The 21,545-nt window shown below is 37.7% G+C and overlaps 2 protein-coding genes across 2 annotated transcripts; both read left to right on the plus strand.

Moving 5' to 3' along the window:
• Positions 1-237: 237 nt before the first annotated feature.
• Positions 238-8,923, plus strand: LOC121942100 (tetratricopeptide repeat protein 39B-like). Its single transcript, XM_042485202.2, has 18 exons — positions 238-798; positions 1,037-1,068; positions 1,460-1,564; positions 2,206-2,337; positions 2,488-2,564; positions 5,027-5,156; positions 5,278-5,383; positions 5,610-5,675; positions 5,767-5,875; positions 5,965-6,032; positions 6,119-6,178; positions 6,298-6,459; positions 6,550-6,641; positions 6,724-6,844; positions 6,932-7,043; positions 7,125-7,242; positions 7,832-7,948; positions 8,156-8,923. Exons 1-18 carry the CDS (start codon positions 766-768, stop codon positions 8,268-8,270), a joined length of 1,755 nt encoding a protein of 584 aa, XP_042341136.2. The 5' UTR covers positions 238-765; the 3' UTR covers positions 8,271-8,923.
• Positions 8,924-10,160: 1,237 nt separating this feature from the next.
• dnajb14 (DnaJ heat shock protein family (Hsp40) member B14) lies at positions 10,161-19,609 on the plus strand. Its single transcript, XM_042485371.2, has 8 exons — positions 10,161-10,365; positions 15,052-15,226; positions 16,641-16,786; positions 16,949-17,137; positions 17,750-17,835; positions 17,986-18,095; positions 18,453-18,625; positions 18,740-19,609. Exons 1-8 carry the CDS (start codon positions 10,227-10,229, stop codon positions 18,862-18,864), a joined length of 1,143 nt encoding a protein of 380 aa, XP_042341305.1. The 5' UTR covers positions 10,161-10,226; the 3' UTR covers positions 18,865-19,609.
• The last annotated feature ends 1,936 nt before the right edge of the window (positions 19,610-21,545 follow it).

Consider the following 21,545-nt stretch of genomic DNA (forward strand, 5'->3'; position numbering starts at 1 on the left):
GTCAGTGGTGCTGATCGGGTAACACCTCTGACACACGTACCAAACCAGTGAAAACTACCCCAAAGCACAGGAAACTGATGTTCAACCTGCAAACTGTAGCACAACGGTGCCCCCCAACCAGTTTCTGTTAAAATACACTTTTCGTCGTGGCTGAACGCGCCACAGGTATCCCCAGTTGTTCTGCACACCTGTCTCGTGCCGTCAGTCATGTGACCTGCTACCTGCTCGTGCAGCTGCATCTCATTAGTTTCTCAGTAAAGGGTTGATATTTTCATACTAGCGTGTCTTCGACAGCTAATCTCCTCATTGTTGGAGCATTGTTTTATTTTTAATGCTGTTAAATTATTTTTAAAAACGTTTTAACTAGATAACATATATGCTATTGAACTACAAATCAAGTTTATTTCCAGGTTCTTAAACCAGTGGCTTTTACGCACATTTAGTGGTTTTACTCAGGTGTAAACCAGGTATGACCAGGTCAGATATTGATATAATATGTCTTGTGAAGGCTGCTCATGACATGCAGGGACTGTCAGCTTTAGACGGGGAATTATTTTTATATACACGATGATGTGCTTTGATGTGAAGCCGCAGATTTCTGGGCTGGCATTTCAAATTCAGGCCACTCCCTTCTCTGACGTTATAAAAATCCTGGGAGGCCAAATGATAAATTTGTCAGAAGAGATCTGAAGTCACATCGAGTCTCTCAGCGGCGTTTGGTGTAACTTCTTCTTCTTCTTCTTCTGAGTCCAATTCAAACATCAAATGGAGACGAAAAAGGATAATTCATCAAAACAGGTAGGTGATGTTTTACTGCAGCTTCTCTACAGCTGTTTGATGAGTTTTATCACATTCTTATTTTACTTATTTAGTTTATTTATTTATTTCTTTATAGCTGTGTCTTTTGAAATAATTAATCATCCACGTGTAAGAGGAGAGAAAAACGAAGCCCAGTTGTGAAAAGTTGTTGTCCTGCCTTGAGTTATATATCAAATTTTACTCTTACTTATCTTACTTCTCTTTTTTATCTTTTCAGGAGGACCCAAACAAAATAACAGAGGATGCAATGTAAGTCGAGGGATGCAGTCTTTTAATTTACAGGTTTTACAGGAATTTATGTATTTTAGTGATTGTCACATAATGCACAGCATATATAACTAATAAACACAGAATATATAAACATATCCTTTATCCTTGCAAATATTACTGATATTTTACCACTTGTTAATTTTTCCAACTTTGCACAAATACAATACGATGTTTCATACACTCAAATGGCAAACATTCTCATCTCACTATGAGAAGGTAAAACTTGGGGTTTTCCAGAGTGCCACTTGTGTGGGCTTCTTGGCTTTTTATATTCCTGTTCTCCCAAATACTTATGCATAGCGTGATGTCAGATGTGTGTACGCTGGCTGGGATATAAAAGCCAAAACTAATTTGCTAATCATTCACTCAGGTCGTCTCAAATGGATCTTGAGGCTGCACTGAAGGAATGCTCCTCCGCTCTGGATCTGTTTTTAAACAACAGGTTTTCTGATGCTTTGACTCTCTTAAGACCCTGGTAAGTCACTGACACTCTTAATATTCCTCTTTGGCTGACACTTAACCGTTTTTACCTCCAAATTAGTTCCTGGTTCTGTACAGGAGTCTTGGAAAATTGTTTACGTTTCCACCAGTTTTGGGTGGAACCACAGAAGTAAACAGTAGCTGCAAAATTTTGGATTAAATTGTTTACCTCTGAACTTTTATTCTTTTCTTACATATATTTGTTTTTACAAAAAAACCCAAAACAAACATGAACTAACTATTAATGAGATCACTGCATGCTCTTTTTTCTGATGAATTCTCACTTGACTCCTCCATTGTGGTCTTCTTCATCCTCTCTTTTCAACCTGTCAAATATGACATGCCCACTAATGTCGTCACAGTTCACACTTCATGGCAAGAAAAACCTGTTGTGTTTAAGCTGAGAACAAACATCTCTGGTTTGGAACCAGTTTATTTTTGGTTAAAATGCTGAAATGATCAAAATTAGGTGCAGGGACCAGTCTGAAACTGGTTCCATGTTGGTGTAAAAAGGGTATATGTGTCTTAGTGTACTGTTGTTTCACACAACTGTTGTTATATCATTATATCAGTTATTTTAGCATCCAACTTGGAATATGCATTTTAAAAAATAATCATTGCATTTGCCCGATTTAGGAAGGATAAGAGCATGTACCATGCAATGGGCTATAGCAGCATCTTGGTGATGCAGGCAGGCATGACCTTTGAACCGAAGGACATGGATGCTGCCATGGCGTCACTGAGGGAATCCCTGCAGGCATGCCAAAGGTAACGCTCAACAGTTCTATAAAAGTGTAGACATTAATATTGGGGGTAACGTGGTGGAATTCTGATACAGAAAAACTTGGCTTTGTCATCAAATCATCAGAAAATTGCATTTATAAAATTGTCACATAAACTATGTGTTCCTTAACTCAGATTTAGAAAGAAAACTGGAATAGTGGAGACTTTAACCAGCTTATGGTACAGACAACCAGCTGACAATCTGACAGAGGGTAAGTGTTTGTTTGTTTGTTGTTTTTTTAAATGTCCTTTTTCATGATATTAAAAAAAAATAGTGATGTACATCACTTTGGTCAACTCTGCCGTTTTTAAATATGCCTTATGAATAAATTGAGATTGGATTGGAAGTGATAAGCCCCTGGACTCTGTAGTTGCGTTTCCTCACACTTTAGGTATAGTACCCTTAGATTTGTAGCAAACCAGTACCAACACGTACCTAAACTGTTGATCTATTTTCCACTTAAATGTAGGCAGAGTTGTTACTAGATGGTAATCACCACTTCACTGCTCCATCCAACTGTTGTAGTATTTCCTCTGTAGCAACGATGCAGATTAATTTTTGCACCTTACTGATCATCCACAAATGGGGTTGCATGACATTTTCAGCACAGAAAAGTACAGGCGGCAGTGTTTACAGGCGAGCAGGAATGACGCTCTGCTACTTTTTTCTCCAACTGAGGAATTAGACTATTTGCAGTCATAACCATGTTGAAATTCATATACTTTTTAAAAGTGTGTGAGTGAAGATCCAATCCTTCTTTAAAGTGAATGTCATGCAAGAGAGTCAGTAAAACAAATGGAACAGCCAAAGTTATCATATTGCCTTTTAAATTGTATTGACAGATATATGATGTCAACTTGGTTACATGCAACAAAACATTCCACCTTAACAGTTAGAGGCAGGTGCCAGCAGTAACCTTTTAGCTACAGATATAGTGAATAGCATTATTTTTTTCTCAGTCTATAGCTGCTAACTGCTAAGTGAAGATGTAAAGGCAGCAAACATCCTTTTATTTTATAGTTGACTAATGTATGTAAACATGTTACCATAAGAACAGTGTTTACAGTCCACTGTAGTCTGAGAGAGTTGTTTCTTTATTGACCAATCAACCGACTGCAGTGTCTTCAGTGAATATTCAAAAATAATCATTTTAATGTGTAAAGAACTGGACTGTTTGATGGAAACAAGGCCTGTGAAGAAGTATTAGAAATGAACAAAAATGAACAATTACATACAGAGGATGAACATGGGGTGTGGAGGGTAACTGCTGCAGCAGTGTTTGGGAAAATATGCATAATGCCAAACCAAAACTTGTAGGGTGTGGAGCTTAAGTGTCAGAATGACAATTAGAAGGTGCTAACATTTAATTAAGATAACAATCTCTCAGTGACTGCAAGCTACTGCAGGAGAAGACATGTCTGTGGAGGCAAGAAGGGCTACTAAAAATATACATACTTGATCCTGAATGACACAATCACTATAAGGTTTACATAGAGAAAACTCAGCTGAATTTCTCTTCGCAAGTAAAGCAATCAGCCAGAAATGACCAGAGTCAATCAACAGGTATTAAACCTTTAGAACCTGGATCGACATCAGTTTTGTTGTGCTGTGGTCAGATGAGTTTCACAAGCAATTAAATCGATGGAACAGGAGAAAATTAGTTTGATTTTCTTTTAAAACATGGGGGGACAACTTGGCAAGAAATGTCAGGAAAATTGCAAAAAAAAAAAGATCAATAAAAGGTGACAAGAAAATGACTGGAAAATGGGCTGTGGGGAGATTATTAGATATTGTCCCAAAATATCCACTAACCATCTTTATAAATATTATAATTACACATTAGGGTTATTTTCTCCTCTCTTTTATTTTAATTATATATATATATATATATATATATATATATATATATATATATATATATATATATATGTATATATATATATATATATATATTTATTATTTTTTTTTATTTCTTTTAACTTTTTACTAATGTCTTGCTATTTAAAGCAATTAAGCCAATTAGCTCAGGTGTCAAAGGGTTAACACCACTGAATCAATATATCACATCACAAAAAGCAAGTGTGCTTACAGTTAAGCCTGCACACACTAATCACTTTTTAAAAAATATTTATGATATAGTATACCACCTATCTCTCAATACCACAGGCCAGTCATGTCCAAAGTCTGGCCCAGGGGTCAATTGTGGCCAACAGATCGATTTCTAACGGCCCTCAGCTCGTCTTTCAAAATATAATTTAGAATTAACACAATACTGGTTGATTTAGTAAGATCACTTTGCATTTTTTGATTCACCTCATAATGGCAGGACAGTAATATGTTTGTGTCATTTCTACATAATTTTTAATTATTTTTTTTTTTACAATAACCCATTTGTTGCAAAAGGTATTTTATTACTATGTAGTCTGGCTCCCATTCAAAAAAAGTTTGGATACCCCAGCAATAAGCCATTGCCTATATCCTGTAACTTCTACACCCATTACTGTTGTTACCAAAGGGCACCAATTACACTTTCATTTCACAGTGGCAACACACAAGGAAATGCAGTTTTATGCAGCCTACAATACAAAAAGTCATTGTGGTTTTTAAGACAGTTTTTTTGCAGCTCTACAAAGTCTTTTCACCCAGCATGTGACGTTTAATTCTCGTTAACAGAGGAGATGCATGCAGAGCTGTGTTACGCTGAAGTTCTGCTGCAGAAAGCAGCGCTCACATTCCTGGATGAGAGCATCATCGGCTTCATCAAAGGAGGGATGAGAATTCGAAACAGCTATCAGATTTTCAAGTAAGAAGCTTGAATGAGGCAATTTATTTGGGACATAATGCCATAACCAGACACTGAGAAAAGTGGGGAAAAGCATTAACATATTTAAATATATTTTTAAAAATGTTGTCTCTCCAACCAGGGATTGCCAAGTCTATGCCAGCGCCTCAAAAGACACTGAAAAACAGAAGAGCACACACGTTCATTTTAGAGGAGGTGTCAGCATGGGCATTGGATCATTTAATCTGGTAAGTTATAAAAACAGACCAACCTAAAAACAACCTGTTAAAAAGGTTTTAAAGTTCACATTTTATAGTCATGTTTTTGCGTTTCTTGAAACAGTATTTATCTAAAGATATGTTTTGACTGTGACAAAATGAATGTTCCTAAATTGTCTAAATGAACAAAGTATCACAGTGAAGTTGTGTCATAATTACTTCAGCCTAATTTTTTATCCATTGTTTTTGCTATCAGATGCTGTCTCTGCTCCCAACCAGAGTCCTCAGACTGATGGAGTTTTTGGGCTTCTCAGGAGACAGGGTAGGTGCCATCATCACTTTCTGTCACCAGCTTTATCGGAAACGTTTTTTTTTAACATAAATCTAAAGAATAATGGCTAATTATCCTACAGGAAATGGGATTGTCAGAGTTGAGAGAGGGAGCAGCCGGCAACAGCCTGCGCTCAGTCCTCAGCACTATGACTCTGCTGATGTATCATCTCTACATTTCAGTGATTCTGGGTAAATTTCCTCCAGGAATTCATTTCTTTTAGTTATTTAGGCTCCGTCATAATCAGAAAATTTGTATACTGTTCATGTACTTCTCTCAGGTACCGGTGAACCAAACCTTACCGAAGCAGAAGCCCTGCTAGAGCCCTACATTGACAAGTTCCCCAATGTAAGCCGTGATTGTTAATTTTAAAAAAAAATTACAATCTATTCTAATAAATTACATTATTTTAATTGTTTGTATCTTATCTACAGGGAGCCCTCATTCTTTTCTACATTGCAAGAATTGCTGTGCTTAAAGGAAACTTCACATTTGTGAGTACTTATAGCAATGGCATGTGTCTACAGTAGCTCAAAGTTGTCTTTTAAAATACAGATTATGTAGTTATTGTTCAGAGAAAACTGAAATCCCATGAGTCTGGGTTTCTCTGCAGGCCCAGGAGAAGTTCCTGGCATGTATCGGAGCACAGCAGGAGTGGCGTCAGATTCATCACTTGTGTTACTGGGAGCTGATGTGGGCATACTCTTTCGAACAGAATTGGAGGGAGGCGTATCGATACGCTGACCTGCTCTGCAAAGAGAGCAAGTGGTCCCAGGTAATAAATATAAGCTTTTCTCCTCTCAGCTTGTAAAACTTAAAATCAAAGTTCACCTCTTACGACGAGCTGGCGGCTCTTCTCTTACAGGCCACCTACATGGCTCAGAAAGCTGCCATCCTGAGCATGCTGCCAGAGGAAGAGGTGACTGAGCTGAAAGAAAACGTGGTGGAGCTATACAGGTGTGTGAGAGAACCGTTATCCGTGCATATGACTTTTAGAACCATCATACGGTAACTGTGAAACACGGTGGTTTGATTGTAGGCAGGTGGACAGTCTCAGACTGAGGATTGCTGGGAAGTCGATTCCCACGGAGAAGTTTGCAGCGCTCAAAGCACAGCGATACTCCTCCCCTAACCCTGTGAAACTAGTCGTGCCTGCTCTGGTGAGGATGCATGTGCACGCCTACTTTCTAATGACTCAGCATTGAAAATGAGCACCGGCTTGATAACAATCATCCTTTTCCTCACAGGAAATGATGTATGTATGGAATGGTTTCACAGTAGTTGGCAAAAGACCCGAGCTGACGAAAAACATCTTGATGACCTTGGAAGAGGCAGAGGACAAGCTCAGAGAAGATCCAAGTGAGAGGAACAGCAGAACACATTCACTAATGTGTTTATTTGCACCAACATGAAACTAACGGCATTTTATCTGATGTGTAGACCCATCAGAGTATCACCTGGATGACCTGTGCGTTATTCAGCTTCTGAAGGGCCTGTGTTTAAGACATTTGGGGCATCTGGTGCAGGCGGAGCTCTGCTTCAATCACGTCATCTCCAGGTGAGGTCGTCCTGATGCCTTTGTGAAACGTTCTCGGGAATGTTATTTGCTTCCCATTCAATCATCTAGATAAATATGCCAACTCCACTTTTTCTGCCCTCTCACTTTGTGAGAGGAGTTTTTTTTATTCCTCCCGTTGACATTTGAGCAGACTCCATAAAGTTGTTCATGTAAATGCTAAACAAAGTTTTTCTTTTCCTCTTTAAAATGACAGAATGTAAAATACACTCACACTGCTGGATGAAACCAAAATCATCAAAAGTGATGACTTGTTTGAGTTTGTTTTAGTTTGTTTATTTATCTTGGTGTCATGCCTTTCGCCCATCCAGCATGGGATCTTTTTTTTCAACCATCTTGCGGTCATTGTACATACAAAGCAAAATGTGGAAAAGGAACAAACATAACATGCAAACAACAAAATAAAAATACAAATGCATATGGTTCAAATACATTAGTTGTATTTTCCTGATAATTAACATATAGTGATGATACATTACTATTCTATATATGTACACCTGGTTTTGAAGAGTAAGATGCTTTATAAATGGATATGACCGACTTAAGTGACTTTAATTTTCTTTTTTTCCAGTGAAACTGATATCGCACACTACAAGTACCTGGTGCCGTTTACCATGTATGAGCTGGGCCTGTTGCACAAGCAGAAAGGTGACATCAACACAGCCATCACTGTGATCGAAAATGCCAAGTAAGTGTTTTTAACCCTTCCACAGTCCTGGGTGACATTTTAGTTTCTTATTTCTATTCATTAATTTAAAAAATATCTGTATTTTCTCTTTAAATTTGGTTGTGGATGTTGTCTTCCCTTAAAGTCAAAGGAACAATTCCCAAAACATCTTGGCAAAATATTTATGCTGCCATATTACAAAGAGCTGATAAGTGATTTTATTTGCAGAACAAACTACAAAGACTACCACATGGAGTCGAGGTTACACTTCCGCATCCACGCAGCGCTCAACACCATGGGCTCTTTTTTGGCCAAACTTCCACCTTCACGCACGCCAGCTTAACAGAGTCCATAATTGGGAGCTATAAAAAACAAACAAACAGACAAACTACCACAAAGTCTCTCAAATCTGTTTGATGCCTTTTAACTGTTACTGTACTTCAGATGGGCAGCTTGCTGTCAGTCCCTTGATAATGGCACTGTATACATCCAAACTAACAGTGGCAACCCTGTGTAGTTTTTAAATTCTTTAAATTGAATCTTGCAAGAACAGTCAAGTTGACTCTGCTGGTGACTTTGTATCAGTGGCTTGAAGATGACCTGTATTTTTTTTCACTGAATTACACTATAGCTTGTCAGAATAAGGGCTGTGCCAGCAAGAATTAAATGTTACAGGCGGGACACAGGTTTTGATGCAGGTGTCAAGAAGGAAAGCTTCTGGTGCTCATTGGTTTTAACACTTTTTCCCCTTTGAAGTCTCCATGAATGTAATATATCAATTTGTGGACTATTTTACGTGTTCTAATTATTCATTTTGAATGCGCCAACATATAAGGATGTTTTATATAATCTATAATAATCTCTGTGTTCAGGTACAGTGCAGCCATGTACTACAGCCAATAATCTTCTTGTAAATAATCATTTTTCCTGTGCAGTATGAATCAGTCTGCCTTGATAAATTGTATCCACCTAAATAAATAAAGCTTATGAATGAAATTGTGTCTTTGTGTAATGGTGGCACAAATTGTAAGGTTTATTGCAAGATGTTGATACATTTTATTACTGAACTTTGATCAAATGTAAAATTCATTCTGCATACAGGGAGAAATATGCGAATAAGGGCTGGTAACTATGTTTTTATGTAAAACTGTGTGAAAAGTTAAATGTGGAAAAAAACAAAAGGAGTTAGACCAGCTTTCTGATATTTGCTTTAGCACCCTGATAAATTGTATCATATTGATAATGAGTTGATTCTTTAGTACCACTGGTAAACTAGAAAAAAACATGTCGACTGTATCTGCTTGCTCATGAGAATATGTACAGTAAGTTCATCAGGCATACAGATGTCAGTAAGGGGGGGGGGGTTAGTTTCACTGTTTTATTCCCTTCCCCTGTTGAAGATGTGCCCTTTGTTAATTATATAGTGTAGTCAATGCTCGGTGTTCTGCACACGCTATCCAGACGATAAACCAGACATTATTCACCTAATAAAAAGGCTACTTCCTGGAACTTAGTCAGAGGCAACACCTGTTAACAAGTTGTTACAGGTGTTGTTTTCTTTGTGGCTTAAAAAAATATGATGTCAGATCTGCAGGACTAAACAACCACAAAAACAGAGTTTGAAAGCAAAAGTCTCTCTCTCTCTTTCTCTCTCTGATATATTGATATATAATATTCAGTGTGTAAACTTAAACAAATTCAATAAAAATATCCTTGATACACACACACCCAAACACACATACAGTATATATGTATTTATGTATATTTGAATGTAAGTCTACTAAATCACCAGCATTTTGATTAGTAATTGTTATTTAATTATATAATTTTTCCTCAGTAACTGTAAGTGATTACAGTTACATTTCATACGTAAATTAATTACAATAAACAAGTGACATTTAACTAATTATACCCCAAAACTACCAATGACCATATACATTTTACAGTAACATAGTTTCATAATTTTTAAATGTTATTTTGTAACATTTTATTGATAATTCTTTATTTTAAATTTAGTATGTTTTTTCCTGGTCAATGCAATACAACACCAAAGAAAATTCATTTTATGGGTAAATGATGAACCTACTGTAGGCCGGGGTAGATTCAGATTTTCCATTCATTCATAACAGTCAATCACAAATACATTAACATTCACTGTATAAACGTATACCATCTGGGTACTGGCAGGGAATCATGAAATCCCACTAACTCAGAGTAACTGGGCTGTGAGTGAGTATTATGCTGTCAGCGCTGGTGAGCACGTGGGTTGATCAGCTGACTCAGCCGGAGGAGGAAGAGGATGAAAATGGAAGGGAACAGAGATGAAGCTGAAAGATGTATAAATATTGCGACGCAATCCCTCAAAGCCGGAGACAAAGAGAAAGCGTTGAAATTTCTCATTAAAGCAGAGAAGCTGTATCCCACTGACAAAGCCAAAGGTATGTTGTTTTGTGATTTAAAGCTAACCTGACGAAGGAATGATACCACTGTAAATGACCAGGTATTAGCTAGTAGCTGACGTTTATTAACATCATTCACCGTTTAGGCTTACACCAGGTCACCTGTTGAGTATTATATAATATATACGTGTGTTTAGTTTACGTTTGTCAGTAATAAATTGTGGCTTTAAGATGGGGAAATTAGACTACACACATCCGAGTTAGCGTTAGCTACATTGTGGGCCTAGCGTTAGCTTATGTTAGCTAACGTTAACCTAGCCACCGTTTCTCTGTAGTGGACTTTTCTGTATATTTGGGTGATGAAGGGTGAAGTTAGGTGAGTAAGTCTGTCGCTGAAGTGTTTAATGCAGTAACCAACACGGGTAAGATGATTGTGAAACATCAATCCGGACTCAGAGGTTCATGCTAGCTGTCTCTCAGTGAAACCTCTTGAAGACGAGCTGACCTCTAAAACATTTTTGTTCACTGTGGTTTTTACTTTATGTTTAAGTACTTGACTCGTTGTTGATATTGTTGTGTAAAAGGCATTAGTTTTGGGGGATTTTGAGCCTGGAGAAGGATGTAGTCACTGTTGGGACTTGATGCAATCCTTTAATTGAATGATGGGCCGGAGTAAAGGCTAATCCAGGACACACAGCTGTCTGTGAGGACACTGCAGACAGGTGTTCAGTGAGGATGGACTCACTTTGTAAAAGACTCTTTAATGTACAATGAGCTGTGGTGGATGAACTGAACGTCATACTTGAGTAAAAGTACAAATATCTAACCAGAACATAACGTTGGTAAAAGTCTAAGTCACCTATTAAGGTTAGGGGTGGACAGATTATCTGTCTCTCCTGTCGTGTATGCCAGTTTGCTGAAATGAATATTTTTGAATAAATGTAAAATCTGATATGTTTGAAATACGATGGGTAAGTGGGGGGAAAAGTATGAAAAGTCATGGAAAAGTTTTTGAGATGTTGTCCATGAAACTTAAAGTGAACCCTGGTTCCTTTTTTACAACTCAAAGGATTAAAAGAACAAAATCCAGCTTTTCCGTCCCTCCCACTAACTGATTCATCCAACTGTCCCCTCCTCCCTTATTTTACTACTTTGTAGTAAGTAACTAAGATGCTTCAGGGAGAAAAATGTATTTAGGAAATGTAGTGGAGTGAAAGTTGACAGAAATGTAGAAACTTCAGTAAAGTACAGACACTCCCAAAAATACTTAAGTACTGCAACAAACTATTATTACTTTGTTACATTACACCACTGACAATATGTGACTGTAGTGTAATGTAAACTTGCATGATGATGACCAGGGGCTTCTCAGGTGGTAAATTGTAATTTGTGAGTTTGCAAGTAGTCAAATGTACAACTATGTCCTTTTGTCAGCATAATTATGTGTCTGCACTCCTAGGGTCAGGTGTGTAAGTGTGTGTGTAAAAGCAACAGTAACACTTCCAATACTTCCCACAGTGAGCCAGTAGATAGCTGCTGAACCTTGAAGAAAAACTCAAAAGCACACATACAGCCAACAGTTTGCAGTAAAGATTAGTCTTATCACTTTTCATTATTTGAATGAGGAAGGATTTTTACCATCCACATGCACACCACAGAATGTGCATTGACATATAAAGAAAGAGACATTACACCAATGAAAAGGTATAAAAAAAAATGTTTTAAAGCAATATGACATAGAAGACGGCTTACATTGTGAGAGGATTATATATTAATACTCTATTGGAAAAATGTGTAGATTATGTGTGTTGTGAGAGGAGCAGAGAAGGAAGGGGACTGTGTGGGCTCCCTAGCTTGGGGTCCGGGAAAGATTAGTAATTACAATCCTGACTGCCGCTGTAAAGACGCTCTTTCTGAGTCTGCGTGTGCTCTGTGAGACTGCATACAAACGGGAAAATTGTAACTCTTTTTTTTTTCCATGTGCAGCAAAGAGACAGAATATAAATGGAAATATCCTTGTTGGTACAAGTAATCATGGGGTTTTTCCTACATAAGAGGAAAAAACAATTGCTTTTTATATTAAAGGATATAAACTGATGTGGAAAAAGAGGCAACACTCCTTGGCCTGAACTTCAAACCCTTTATTGAGCAAATGAGTAAAGGTAACAGGGAATTTCCAGTTACTTCACTATATTTTATGACTTCCTTTAGAGTCACGCTTGCTTGACACTTCTGGCACTAAAAGCCTGAGATTCTCCGCGAGGGTTTATGTGCACAGCTCTGGCATTGAGTGACCAAGGAGTGTATCACAAACCCTGATGTTGCAATCCGCTGCATCACACGTCAAAGGTTGACAGGAGAAGACAGCACTTGCACACCAGCATTCCTGTTAGCCGCCACATTGGGGGTTGTACTTGTCTCACAAGTTACTTTCATATTTGTCCTACCATCTTTGATTTATCTGCCATCACTGAGCTGGTTGTCAAATTGCTCATTTTAAATCAGCGTTTTCCAGGGAAGATTGTGACTTATCAGAATACAGCATTTAGAGGAGTGTATTTTGTAAAAATGAATAGATGAGATCAAACAAAGTGTCTGCAAATAAGGTTGTTACAGCTGCAAAAACATACAATTCAGCATGATGCAGGCGCAGAATTTCTGTCAAAAATAAAGTTAACATGACATTTTTGTGTCTCTCAACATGTTAAGTTTAGAGAGCTATGTGAAAGAGGGATTATGGTTGTGCAAGAGGCAGGATTTTTGTGCTTATGTTGCGTGTGACTGCATTATGATGAATAATGCATTCATAAAGAATAAGGAACATTAAAATTGATAAAAAGCATTTAAGAGAGATGATTAGGCTGCTCTAATGTTGCTGTATTGTCTTTGAGTTTGTATTTTTGCATTGCTGGCCATATTTTTTCTATGGATAGCAATATTTAGTTTGTATTTAAGACTGCTGGAGAGACACTGAAAAAAGCTGTAAATTAGTACACACGAGCAGATTTCACATTTGCATTCCTTATGAACTGAAGGTCTTATAAACACCTTTCATGTAGGCACAGTGAGCATATTTTGTATTTATCAATCGTCATCTCTGTGAGTCTATACAAATGGCTGCAGTAATTTAGACAACTCAAAGTGATCCTGTCAGATAATTGTGGCCGTAACATTTAACTGTTCATTTTTTGTTTATGGTCAACTAGCTGCTGGATTTAAATTATTTGGATTGTGGAAGAAAAAACTTGTTCTGCAAACAAAATGAAATGTACACTTGATCACTATTGCCACTTTGAAAGGATCAACCAGTGATTGGCGTACAACAACGCTGCGTTAGGAGGATGGCGCTTTTTTCCAGAGAGGTGTTTGGTTTTTGTTGTGGTCATATTAACTTTATATTCCAGCACAGACTATACTCTGGTTTGAAGTGAGCGGCTGCTATGACACAGGATGAAAGGCTACATCCATTGTGTCTTGCATTACCCCGTTATATGATTATTTCACATTGTAGTAGTAATGAAATTGTCATCTAAATTAAATTTAAATGGTTATTCATGCAGGAATGAGGATTGCAACTTTTTTATGACTGTTCCTCTTGGTTTGACGTACTTGTTAATCATATTTCCGTGCAATTGCAAGCTTCTTAAGTTGATTAAAGTCAGTTCTTCCTTGTACTGTACCAAATTTGATTGACTTGGCTGTTTTTCCCGGCCAAAGAGTGGCCTTTTCCTTTATTGATTAAGCTTTAAATAAGAGCTATTGAAAGATGTGTTTGGGCATTGTTCCAACTGGAGCTTGTCAGGTAAAAGTGCAGCTGGGCTACTTGAAAATCTTTCAGCTCTAAGTTACCGTAGTATTTTATATCTGAGCAAAGTTGTGCAGCATAAATGTTTGGTTTTTTTTTGTTTAATGAGCATTGTTTAAAATGATGACTGATCTCAAAATCCACACTCTTATCAAATCTGAAAAATGTGTCATAACACAAATGTACGTTGTTATCAGTCATAGACAAACCATATTATTGCTCTCCGAGGCTCATGTTACACTAAATAAGCTTAAGCCTTTTCATGAGTACTGTGCAAAAGTGTAAGGCCACCTTAAACTTTATTATTTTAGCAAGGTTAAAATGATCATACATATTCATTTCTTAGTTGTCTCTTTACTAAAATCTGAACAGAACATACAAGAAATATGTTTACAGTATTAAAAATTTAAATATTTCAGAATAAAAAGCTTCGACAGGCTGAGGTTGAAAGTATTTAGTGTGACCTCTCTTTCTACTTTGCATGTCTTGAACTCTCATGGGCAGACAACATGAGATTCACAATACTAATCTTCTGGTGTATTTACACCAGGTTGCATTCAAGACATGTCCAAATCTCATTACTGATGGTTTGACTGACCTTTTCTTCTGGTTGTATGTTTCCATTTTCACACTAAACATTGACCTCAGTCTGAAGAAGCCATTTTGTTCTGACATTTTTTGGTGTTTTAATACATTGTACATGTTCTCTGTATTCTTTGTGTCTTAATAAAGAGACAGAAAAATAAATCTATATATACATCCTCATTATAACTTTGCCAAAATATCATATCTATGGTGGATTAAGACTTTTGTGTTGTACTGTGTAGTCTTTATTTAAACTTTTTAACTTAAGGAAATTTGTTAAAAGGTTGTAATTTCTCATTTAATTCATCTTTAGCTTTTATTCCTCTCTTCTTCAGCTTTGTTGGAGGCGTTAATGCAGAATGGAAGCTCAGCGGGTAACGGTGCATATCGTAGGAGACCAGCAGAAAGCTCAGAAAACACCGGTGCCAAGCCAGAACGGGAAAGCCAAGAGTCCGGAGGAGGCGATTCTTCAAAGGGCTTCACCAAAGAGCAGGTTGAAGGTGTGCAAAGGTGAGAATTTTAGGATTCATTTGGTCTTCCCTTTCATGCTGTATTTCTTTTACCACTAATTTCCTATTTTGGTGCTTTCTTGCAATTGGCCCGGTGACAGCAGCACTGTTTCTATCACACTAGATTAGCCCTTTCAACTGTGGCTGCAGGATGAGACTGTAGTCTCAGCAGCGCTGTGCACACACAGCTAATTGTCATGGAAACCTTTTCTGCTTGGTGCTTTGCCCATGAGGGGATTAAGTGAGACATTTAGCGGTGTTAACTAGATACCAGGTAACCACCACATGCTCTAATTTTAGATCACAAGATATGACTACAGAGAGAGAGAGAGGAAGACAGTTGGTGCATTTTACTCAGTCAGATCTGGTAAAGTTGCAGATGGCTATTTGAGTTCGTTTAAAGGATAAACATGCTGCTCGTCATTATTAAGTCCTGCCAGTGTATTGCCCTTAAACACAGGAAATTACTCCATTTATTACTGTGTGTTTGTTTTATCATTGAATGTGCGGTGGCAGAAAGGTGCCGATAAATAAAATGTATTATTATTTATTATTATTATCTCCGGGGGGTTTTATGCTAAATCCTTCATGAAAGCTTCAGTGGGTTAAAAATTGCATCATGTCTTCAAAGAGTTCTTCTCTTCTCACACCTCACTTGTTTGATTTAGTTAAAAGCTGTCAGCCAAACCCAATCAAACAACTGAACTGAGACTGAAAGGTGGGTCTCAGTCCGCTTCTAAGCGGACTCTGGTCCTGTTCATTTCTGGCGTTAAAAGCAGATGAACCAACAACATGGTTTTATGATAGCAGATGTGATTTTTAAGCTAAACTGCTAATATATCCATCTGCGGATTGCGAACTCTGCTCAGGAAGCGCCCCATGTACACAGGCTGTGTCCTCGCCGCAAAAGGGCCGCAGGTTTGACTCCAACCTGCGGCCCTTTTGCCGCATTTCCTCCTCTCTCTCCCTGTTTCACGCTTAATAACACCTTACTGTGGTGGTGTTACAGCTCCACTGTCGCATTTCCACACACAGTCTGTGAGAAGACGACATGTGAGCAGTTATGTTTGATGTATAACAGTGAAATAATTAAACATTAGTTTAAAATGCAATTTATTTTTAATAAGTTTGCTGTTTTGTGATGCCTGTCGATTTAAACAATATTGATACTCAATTTGTAACATTGATTTCAACCATGTAGCCCTCATGAGAGACCTAAATATGCATCACAGGCCAGTTTATGTGCTAATCTACAGGTAGGAATAAAGTGTACATGCTTGATATTCAGAAGGTGACAGGCAAAGAGAATTTAAACTTGGTAAACTCAAAGAACATTTTCTCACCTGCCTTTTTGTTGGAGTGGTCAAAACTGATCCACTGGATTTTACTCAGCTGCTTCTGTCCCTGTCTTTCAGAATAAAGCGGTGTAAGGACTACTATGAAGTGTTGGGTGTCAATAAGGAAGTCAATGACGATGAGCTAAAGAAAGCCTACAGGAAACTAGCGCTCAAGTTTCATCCAGACAAAAATCATGCACCTGGAGCAACAGAGGCCTTTAAAAGTAACTCCACTCAATTACGGTTCCATTTGATTTAAAAATACTGTATGTAACGCAAACATCGAATATCAAACCGTCGTATTTTGACACTTAAAAAACGGATTGAAATGGTTTATGTCTATAACTTTTCCCCGTCTTTGATACATGAACTGTGTGCTCCTTCAGAGATTGGTAATGCGTACGCAGTGCTGAGCAACCCAGACAAAAGACGGCAGTATGACCAGACAGGAGGCGAGGAGCCGAGCAGCCCGGGTCACTCACACGGAGGAGGCTTCGACTTCCACCGAGGCTTTGAGGCTGACATCACTCCTGAGGACCTCTTCAACATGTTCTTTGGAGGAGGCTTCCCCTCCTGTAAGTGAGCACTTGTTCCCATAGAGACCAACAACTGTCTGTAAAGACAGAGGGCATGACAGCTCCCCAAAAATGAAGCCAAAACATTTCATACATTCAAATATTTTCCCCTTGATTGTGTTTTTCTGTCATTTTAGGTAGTTCATATCGATGTACGTTCAAGTGCTGATGATAAGTTCATCTTAAGTTAGTTAATTGATGCTATAAAAAAGAGGATGTGGCGTCAGTGATTGACAGCTGTGTGTTGATAGGTGGGTTGGACAGGTGAATGGGCGGGAGCTTGATACCGCGGCTCCTCTTCCTGATCGTTACTGCACAGACTCTGGCTCCATAAGAGCACGATGGCAGTGCCTGTATCCAGGATATTTTGGCTTCATTTTTGTACATTGTACATTTTTATACAGTGTATGATAAAAAGACCTTAAACACATGCAGTTCATGATTTCCCACCAAAATGGTTTTTTTTTAAATTGATTATTTTTTTTACTTTATATAGAACAGCATGAACATATAGTTTTGAATAGTGAACTTTGAGAGTAGATGTAATCAATGACTTGATATTGAATTTAATTTATATTTGCATCTAAAATCACTCTATGTTTATGTCTACAGCAAGTCCACACACCTTCACCAACAGCCGAACAAGCTACAGCCATCAGACGGATTATCGACAAGAGAGAACAGAAGAAAGGGGAGATGTACGTAGATGTGTCAGATTTCATACATTTAAAAAAATGTATTAAATGTCATACTTGCACCTGTACGTTGTCATTTTAATTGATGGGCAACTATAAAAATGACATGCTTTAAAAATGAGGGACTTGGAATTGTGCTGTGTTTTCCTCTAGGGTGGATTTTCAATGTTTATCCAGCTGATGCCTATCGTGGTCCTGATTTTAGTGTCAATACTGAGCCAGATGATGGTTTCCCCTCCACCTTACAGTCTCTACTCCAGACCGTACGTGTACATACACACACTTTTCTGTTTTCATTACCGAGGCAAACTGACTTGTTTTTTGTGAACTTTTTTTTTTTTAATGTCACATTCATCTGTAGAATTTAATACAACATGTAATTCAGGGCTATTCAATTACAGATTCAATTGCGGCATATTTTAGAACCAGGAAATGTAGATGAGCCATTGAAAAACAATTTTTTGTAGCTTTTAGTAATGTCAAAACAAATGCAAATGATTGTAATTTTAAACAAATCATGTTTGTCATTTCACTTTTGAAATTAAAAAGAAACTATGCCTGTGGGGAATTATTACAGGTCTTAGCATTTTAACAGTTTGTACCTCCTTCATCCCCTCCAGGTCCACGGGGCAGACCGTAAAACGGCAGACAGATAACCTGCATGTCGACTACTACGTCACTAGAGATTTCAAGTTGGAGTTTAAGGGCTCAGCGCTGCAGCAGATTGAGAAAAATGTGGAGGATGACTATGTATCTAATGTCAGAAATAACTGTTGGAAGGAGAGACAGACAAGTGAGTAACCATGGCTACAATACGGCATCTGAAACTGGCTTCAGTTTAATAATCGCTTCTGCTTTTCACTTTTTTTTTATCACTCACATTGTTTTTTCTGCTTGTCTCATCCAGAAACAGACCTGCTGTATGCTGCTAAGGTATACAGGGACGACCGAATGCGCAAGAAGGCAGAACTTATGACCATGGATAACTGCAGGGAGCTGGACAGACTAAATAACCTCTTCAGAGGAGGATGAGTTGGACGTTTTTAGATCATATAAATGTATACGAATAGATGTGTATGTTCATGTTTTTTAAGAAAGAGTCTTTACACTAGGAGCAAAAACTTACTGAAATAAATTAGCACTATTGTTGAAGTTTTAAAAAAAAAAAAAAAGACAAAAGTCCCTCTCCTCATATCACTCCAGCCTGAACCCCAGGAACCGCCTTGTTACATCTTATTGAACCAGTCTACACGCACTGTAGAAAGCGCCAGAACCTTTCTCTTTTTTTTACACTCTGATTTTCTTATTTTTCGGAAACAAGGACAAGGACGCTTGATTGTAAAGGCATGTGCTTTGAGTAGTGAGAACCCAAACAAATCATTGTCTTAAGATCAACAAACAGCTTTCGGCATCATCTGCTCGACATACGATGAGAGACTCTGTAGGTTCATTTGGAGGCGCTGTCCTCCAGCCAAAATCCATTTTGTGAAAACACGGGAACAAAAGAAGAAAATAACACAATGCTTCCTCTAGCTTCCTGCTCACCTCAGATACCTGTGATTTTGCTACTAGAGAACATTTTTTGTCGTCATCTTCAAAATGTGAAGTTGGTTTGGACTCAACATTGAAGGACACTGAAACAGTCATTCATAAATGGTTGTACATTTTCATTTTTGAATGTTTGAAGTTTATGCAGTTATTTAAGAAACTATAGAAGAAACAATGTTTTTCTTCAGTGCTCGCCTAATCATTTAAATAAAGTAAAATTATTACCATAGACTGGATTTATGTGTTTCTCTGATTCAGATGTCAAGAAATTAAACACAATTCTCACTTGCATCTAATGGTAGGCTACATATCCATGTAGATTGTGTTTGCTTTATTTGCCAAATTTTGTCATTTCTGATATTTCTGCTGCTACAGTGGAGGTGAGAGGACATCGGGAGCTCTTTATTAGTACATAGACCTGAATAATCATGAGATTCTTGATGTTTTGCACAGTGGTAGAAGATAACACATTCACACAGGTAAAGTTCTTAAATCCCACTTTGACATTGTTAAATCTTCAACATGTAAAAAGTCATTCATATAGTCTGCTTGTTTTGTTTGTTTTATTTGGAGTGCAGCTGGATGATCACGTGTTACTCTTTTCTATGATAAGTGACATTATAATAACTGAACCTCCATTGGACCAGTGTATTTACAAGAGCACACACTGAATTAGGGCAATGATAATCTTACTGAGTTGGTGTCATGGCCACATTAACCCACCAGAAGAAGCTGTGTTTCAAAAATGAAATAGGTGCCACGGGGATGATGAGGGCAGTCCTGTCTGTACCTTGAAGAAATAATAAATTACATTATGAAACACCAGTAGAATAAGTACTCATATTTTCTACTTTAGTGAAAAGCCTTGCATTTGAAATCTTATGCAAAGGTGTTGTCAGCTAAATGCAGCCACGGTATCAAAATCAAAGACAATGCAGGCATTGCAGCTGCACTGGGGTCCATGGGAATCGGGTGGAGGGGGCCTCAGACAAGGTTTTAGACAGAGAACCGGCCCTTACAAGTGTTACAGGCTGCCACATCTGCGTTAAGATGAGATAAGATTAGCCTTTATTGTCTCCTTTAGGAGAAATTTGTCTTGGACAACTGAGAGACCCAGGCACATGGCCACACAAATAAAGAGTCGAACGGCAATTAACACACAGTATCCTCCCTAGATCCACACATTAGGATGAGAGAACGCAGGTGACACGATCACACACACATACTATCAGACTACAATTAACCCACAGTGTCCCCACCAGTCCATACACCACAAGAATAAGGCACAATGCCCTAAATTGCATGGATACTCTACAATGATAATTACACTAATGTGCTATACAAGATTATTGTGCAATGCCCTACACCTAATAACTGCACACACAACACTAATATTGCTGCTAAACTAGTGACATTTGCCTCCATACTGCCATACTGACATACTGCCCTCCAAAAGGCAGACCTCATGGTTTTTCTAATACAATTACATACTTCCTCCACATAAATTCTAAAATCTATAAATAGACTATGAGAGCTATTTGATTAAATGATTTTCTCTGTGATATTTTGTCAGATACAGCTATGCAATCATAATTGCTGATTAACATGTATGTTGAAACTGTCCAGCATCAAGTATTAATTATAATATTATTACTGTATTTGATAATTTTATTTTATAACTAGTAGCTAGCGTGCACTAGGGGCCATGTATGTACTTGTACATAAAGCAGTGTAGATCCTCTTATAATGTTATATTGTGAATAGGTTTACTTTTTGTTACTGGTTGCTTTAACCTGCAAGTGATGTTAAAGCTGATCATAGTGATGGTATTTTTTAACTGTAAGCCAACGTTTTGTACAGGCTAATTTATAATGATACTGTCTTGTAAATTGCCATATTTTTTTCATTTTAAAAATAAAGCAACCATTAAATGCAGCCATCAAATAAGTGTGCTGGAGTAGGGAAGATAGGCTCAATAAGCCAGTAGCCAGTAAGCCAGCCGAAAAATGTCAGACAAACAAGAACACAAACATACGTTAAAACACAGATAATTGACATTCTACACAGAACATAATAAATAATAAATAAAAGAAATCAAAAACATAAATCAATAAAAATCTTTAAAAAAGAATAGACAGAAACAAAAGCAAGCAAACAAAAATAAT

The sequence above is a fragment of the Plectropomus leopardus genome, chromosome 3 (assembly GCF_026936395.1).
Source record: "Plectropomus leopardus strain MGB_pleo_1.0 chromosome 3, ASM2693639v1, whole genome shotgun sequence".
NCBI classification, from domain to species: Eukaryota; Metazoa; Chordata; class Actinopteri; order Perciformes; family Serranidae; genus Plectropomus; species Plectropomus leopardus.

What these genes read in the sequence shown, in the direction of transcription:
- LOC121942100 (XM_042485202.2), top strand. Translation starts at nt 766, where the DNA reads ATGGAGACGAAAAAGGATAATTCATCAAAACAG. An exon ending in GCATTGGATCATTTAATCTG is followed by an intron (nt 5,384 to 5,609) that starts GTAAGTTATAAA and finishes TTTTGCTATCAG; the next exon opens with ATGCTGTCTCTGCTCCCAAC. An exon ending in CTACATTTCAGTGATTCTGG is followed by an intron (nt 5,876 to 5,964) that starts GTAAATTTCCTC and finishes TACTTCTCTCAG; the next exon opens with GTACCGGTGAACCAAACCTT.
- dnajb14 (XM_042485371.2), top strand. Translation starts at nt 10,227, where the DNA reads ATGAAAATGGAAGGGAACAGAGATGAAGCTGAAAGATGTATAAATATT. An exon ending in CAGGTTGAAGGTGTGCAAAG is followed by an intron (nt 15,227 to 16,640) that starts GTGAGAATTTTA and finishes CCTGTCTTTCAG; the next exon opens with AATAAAGCGGTGTAAGGACT. An exon ending in TACAGTCTCTACTCCAGACC is followed by an intron (nt 18,096 to 18,452) that starts GTACGTGTACAT and finishes CATCCCCTCCAG; the next exon opens with GTCCACGGGGCAGACCGTAA.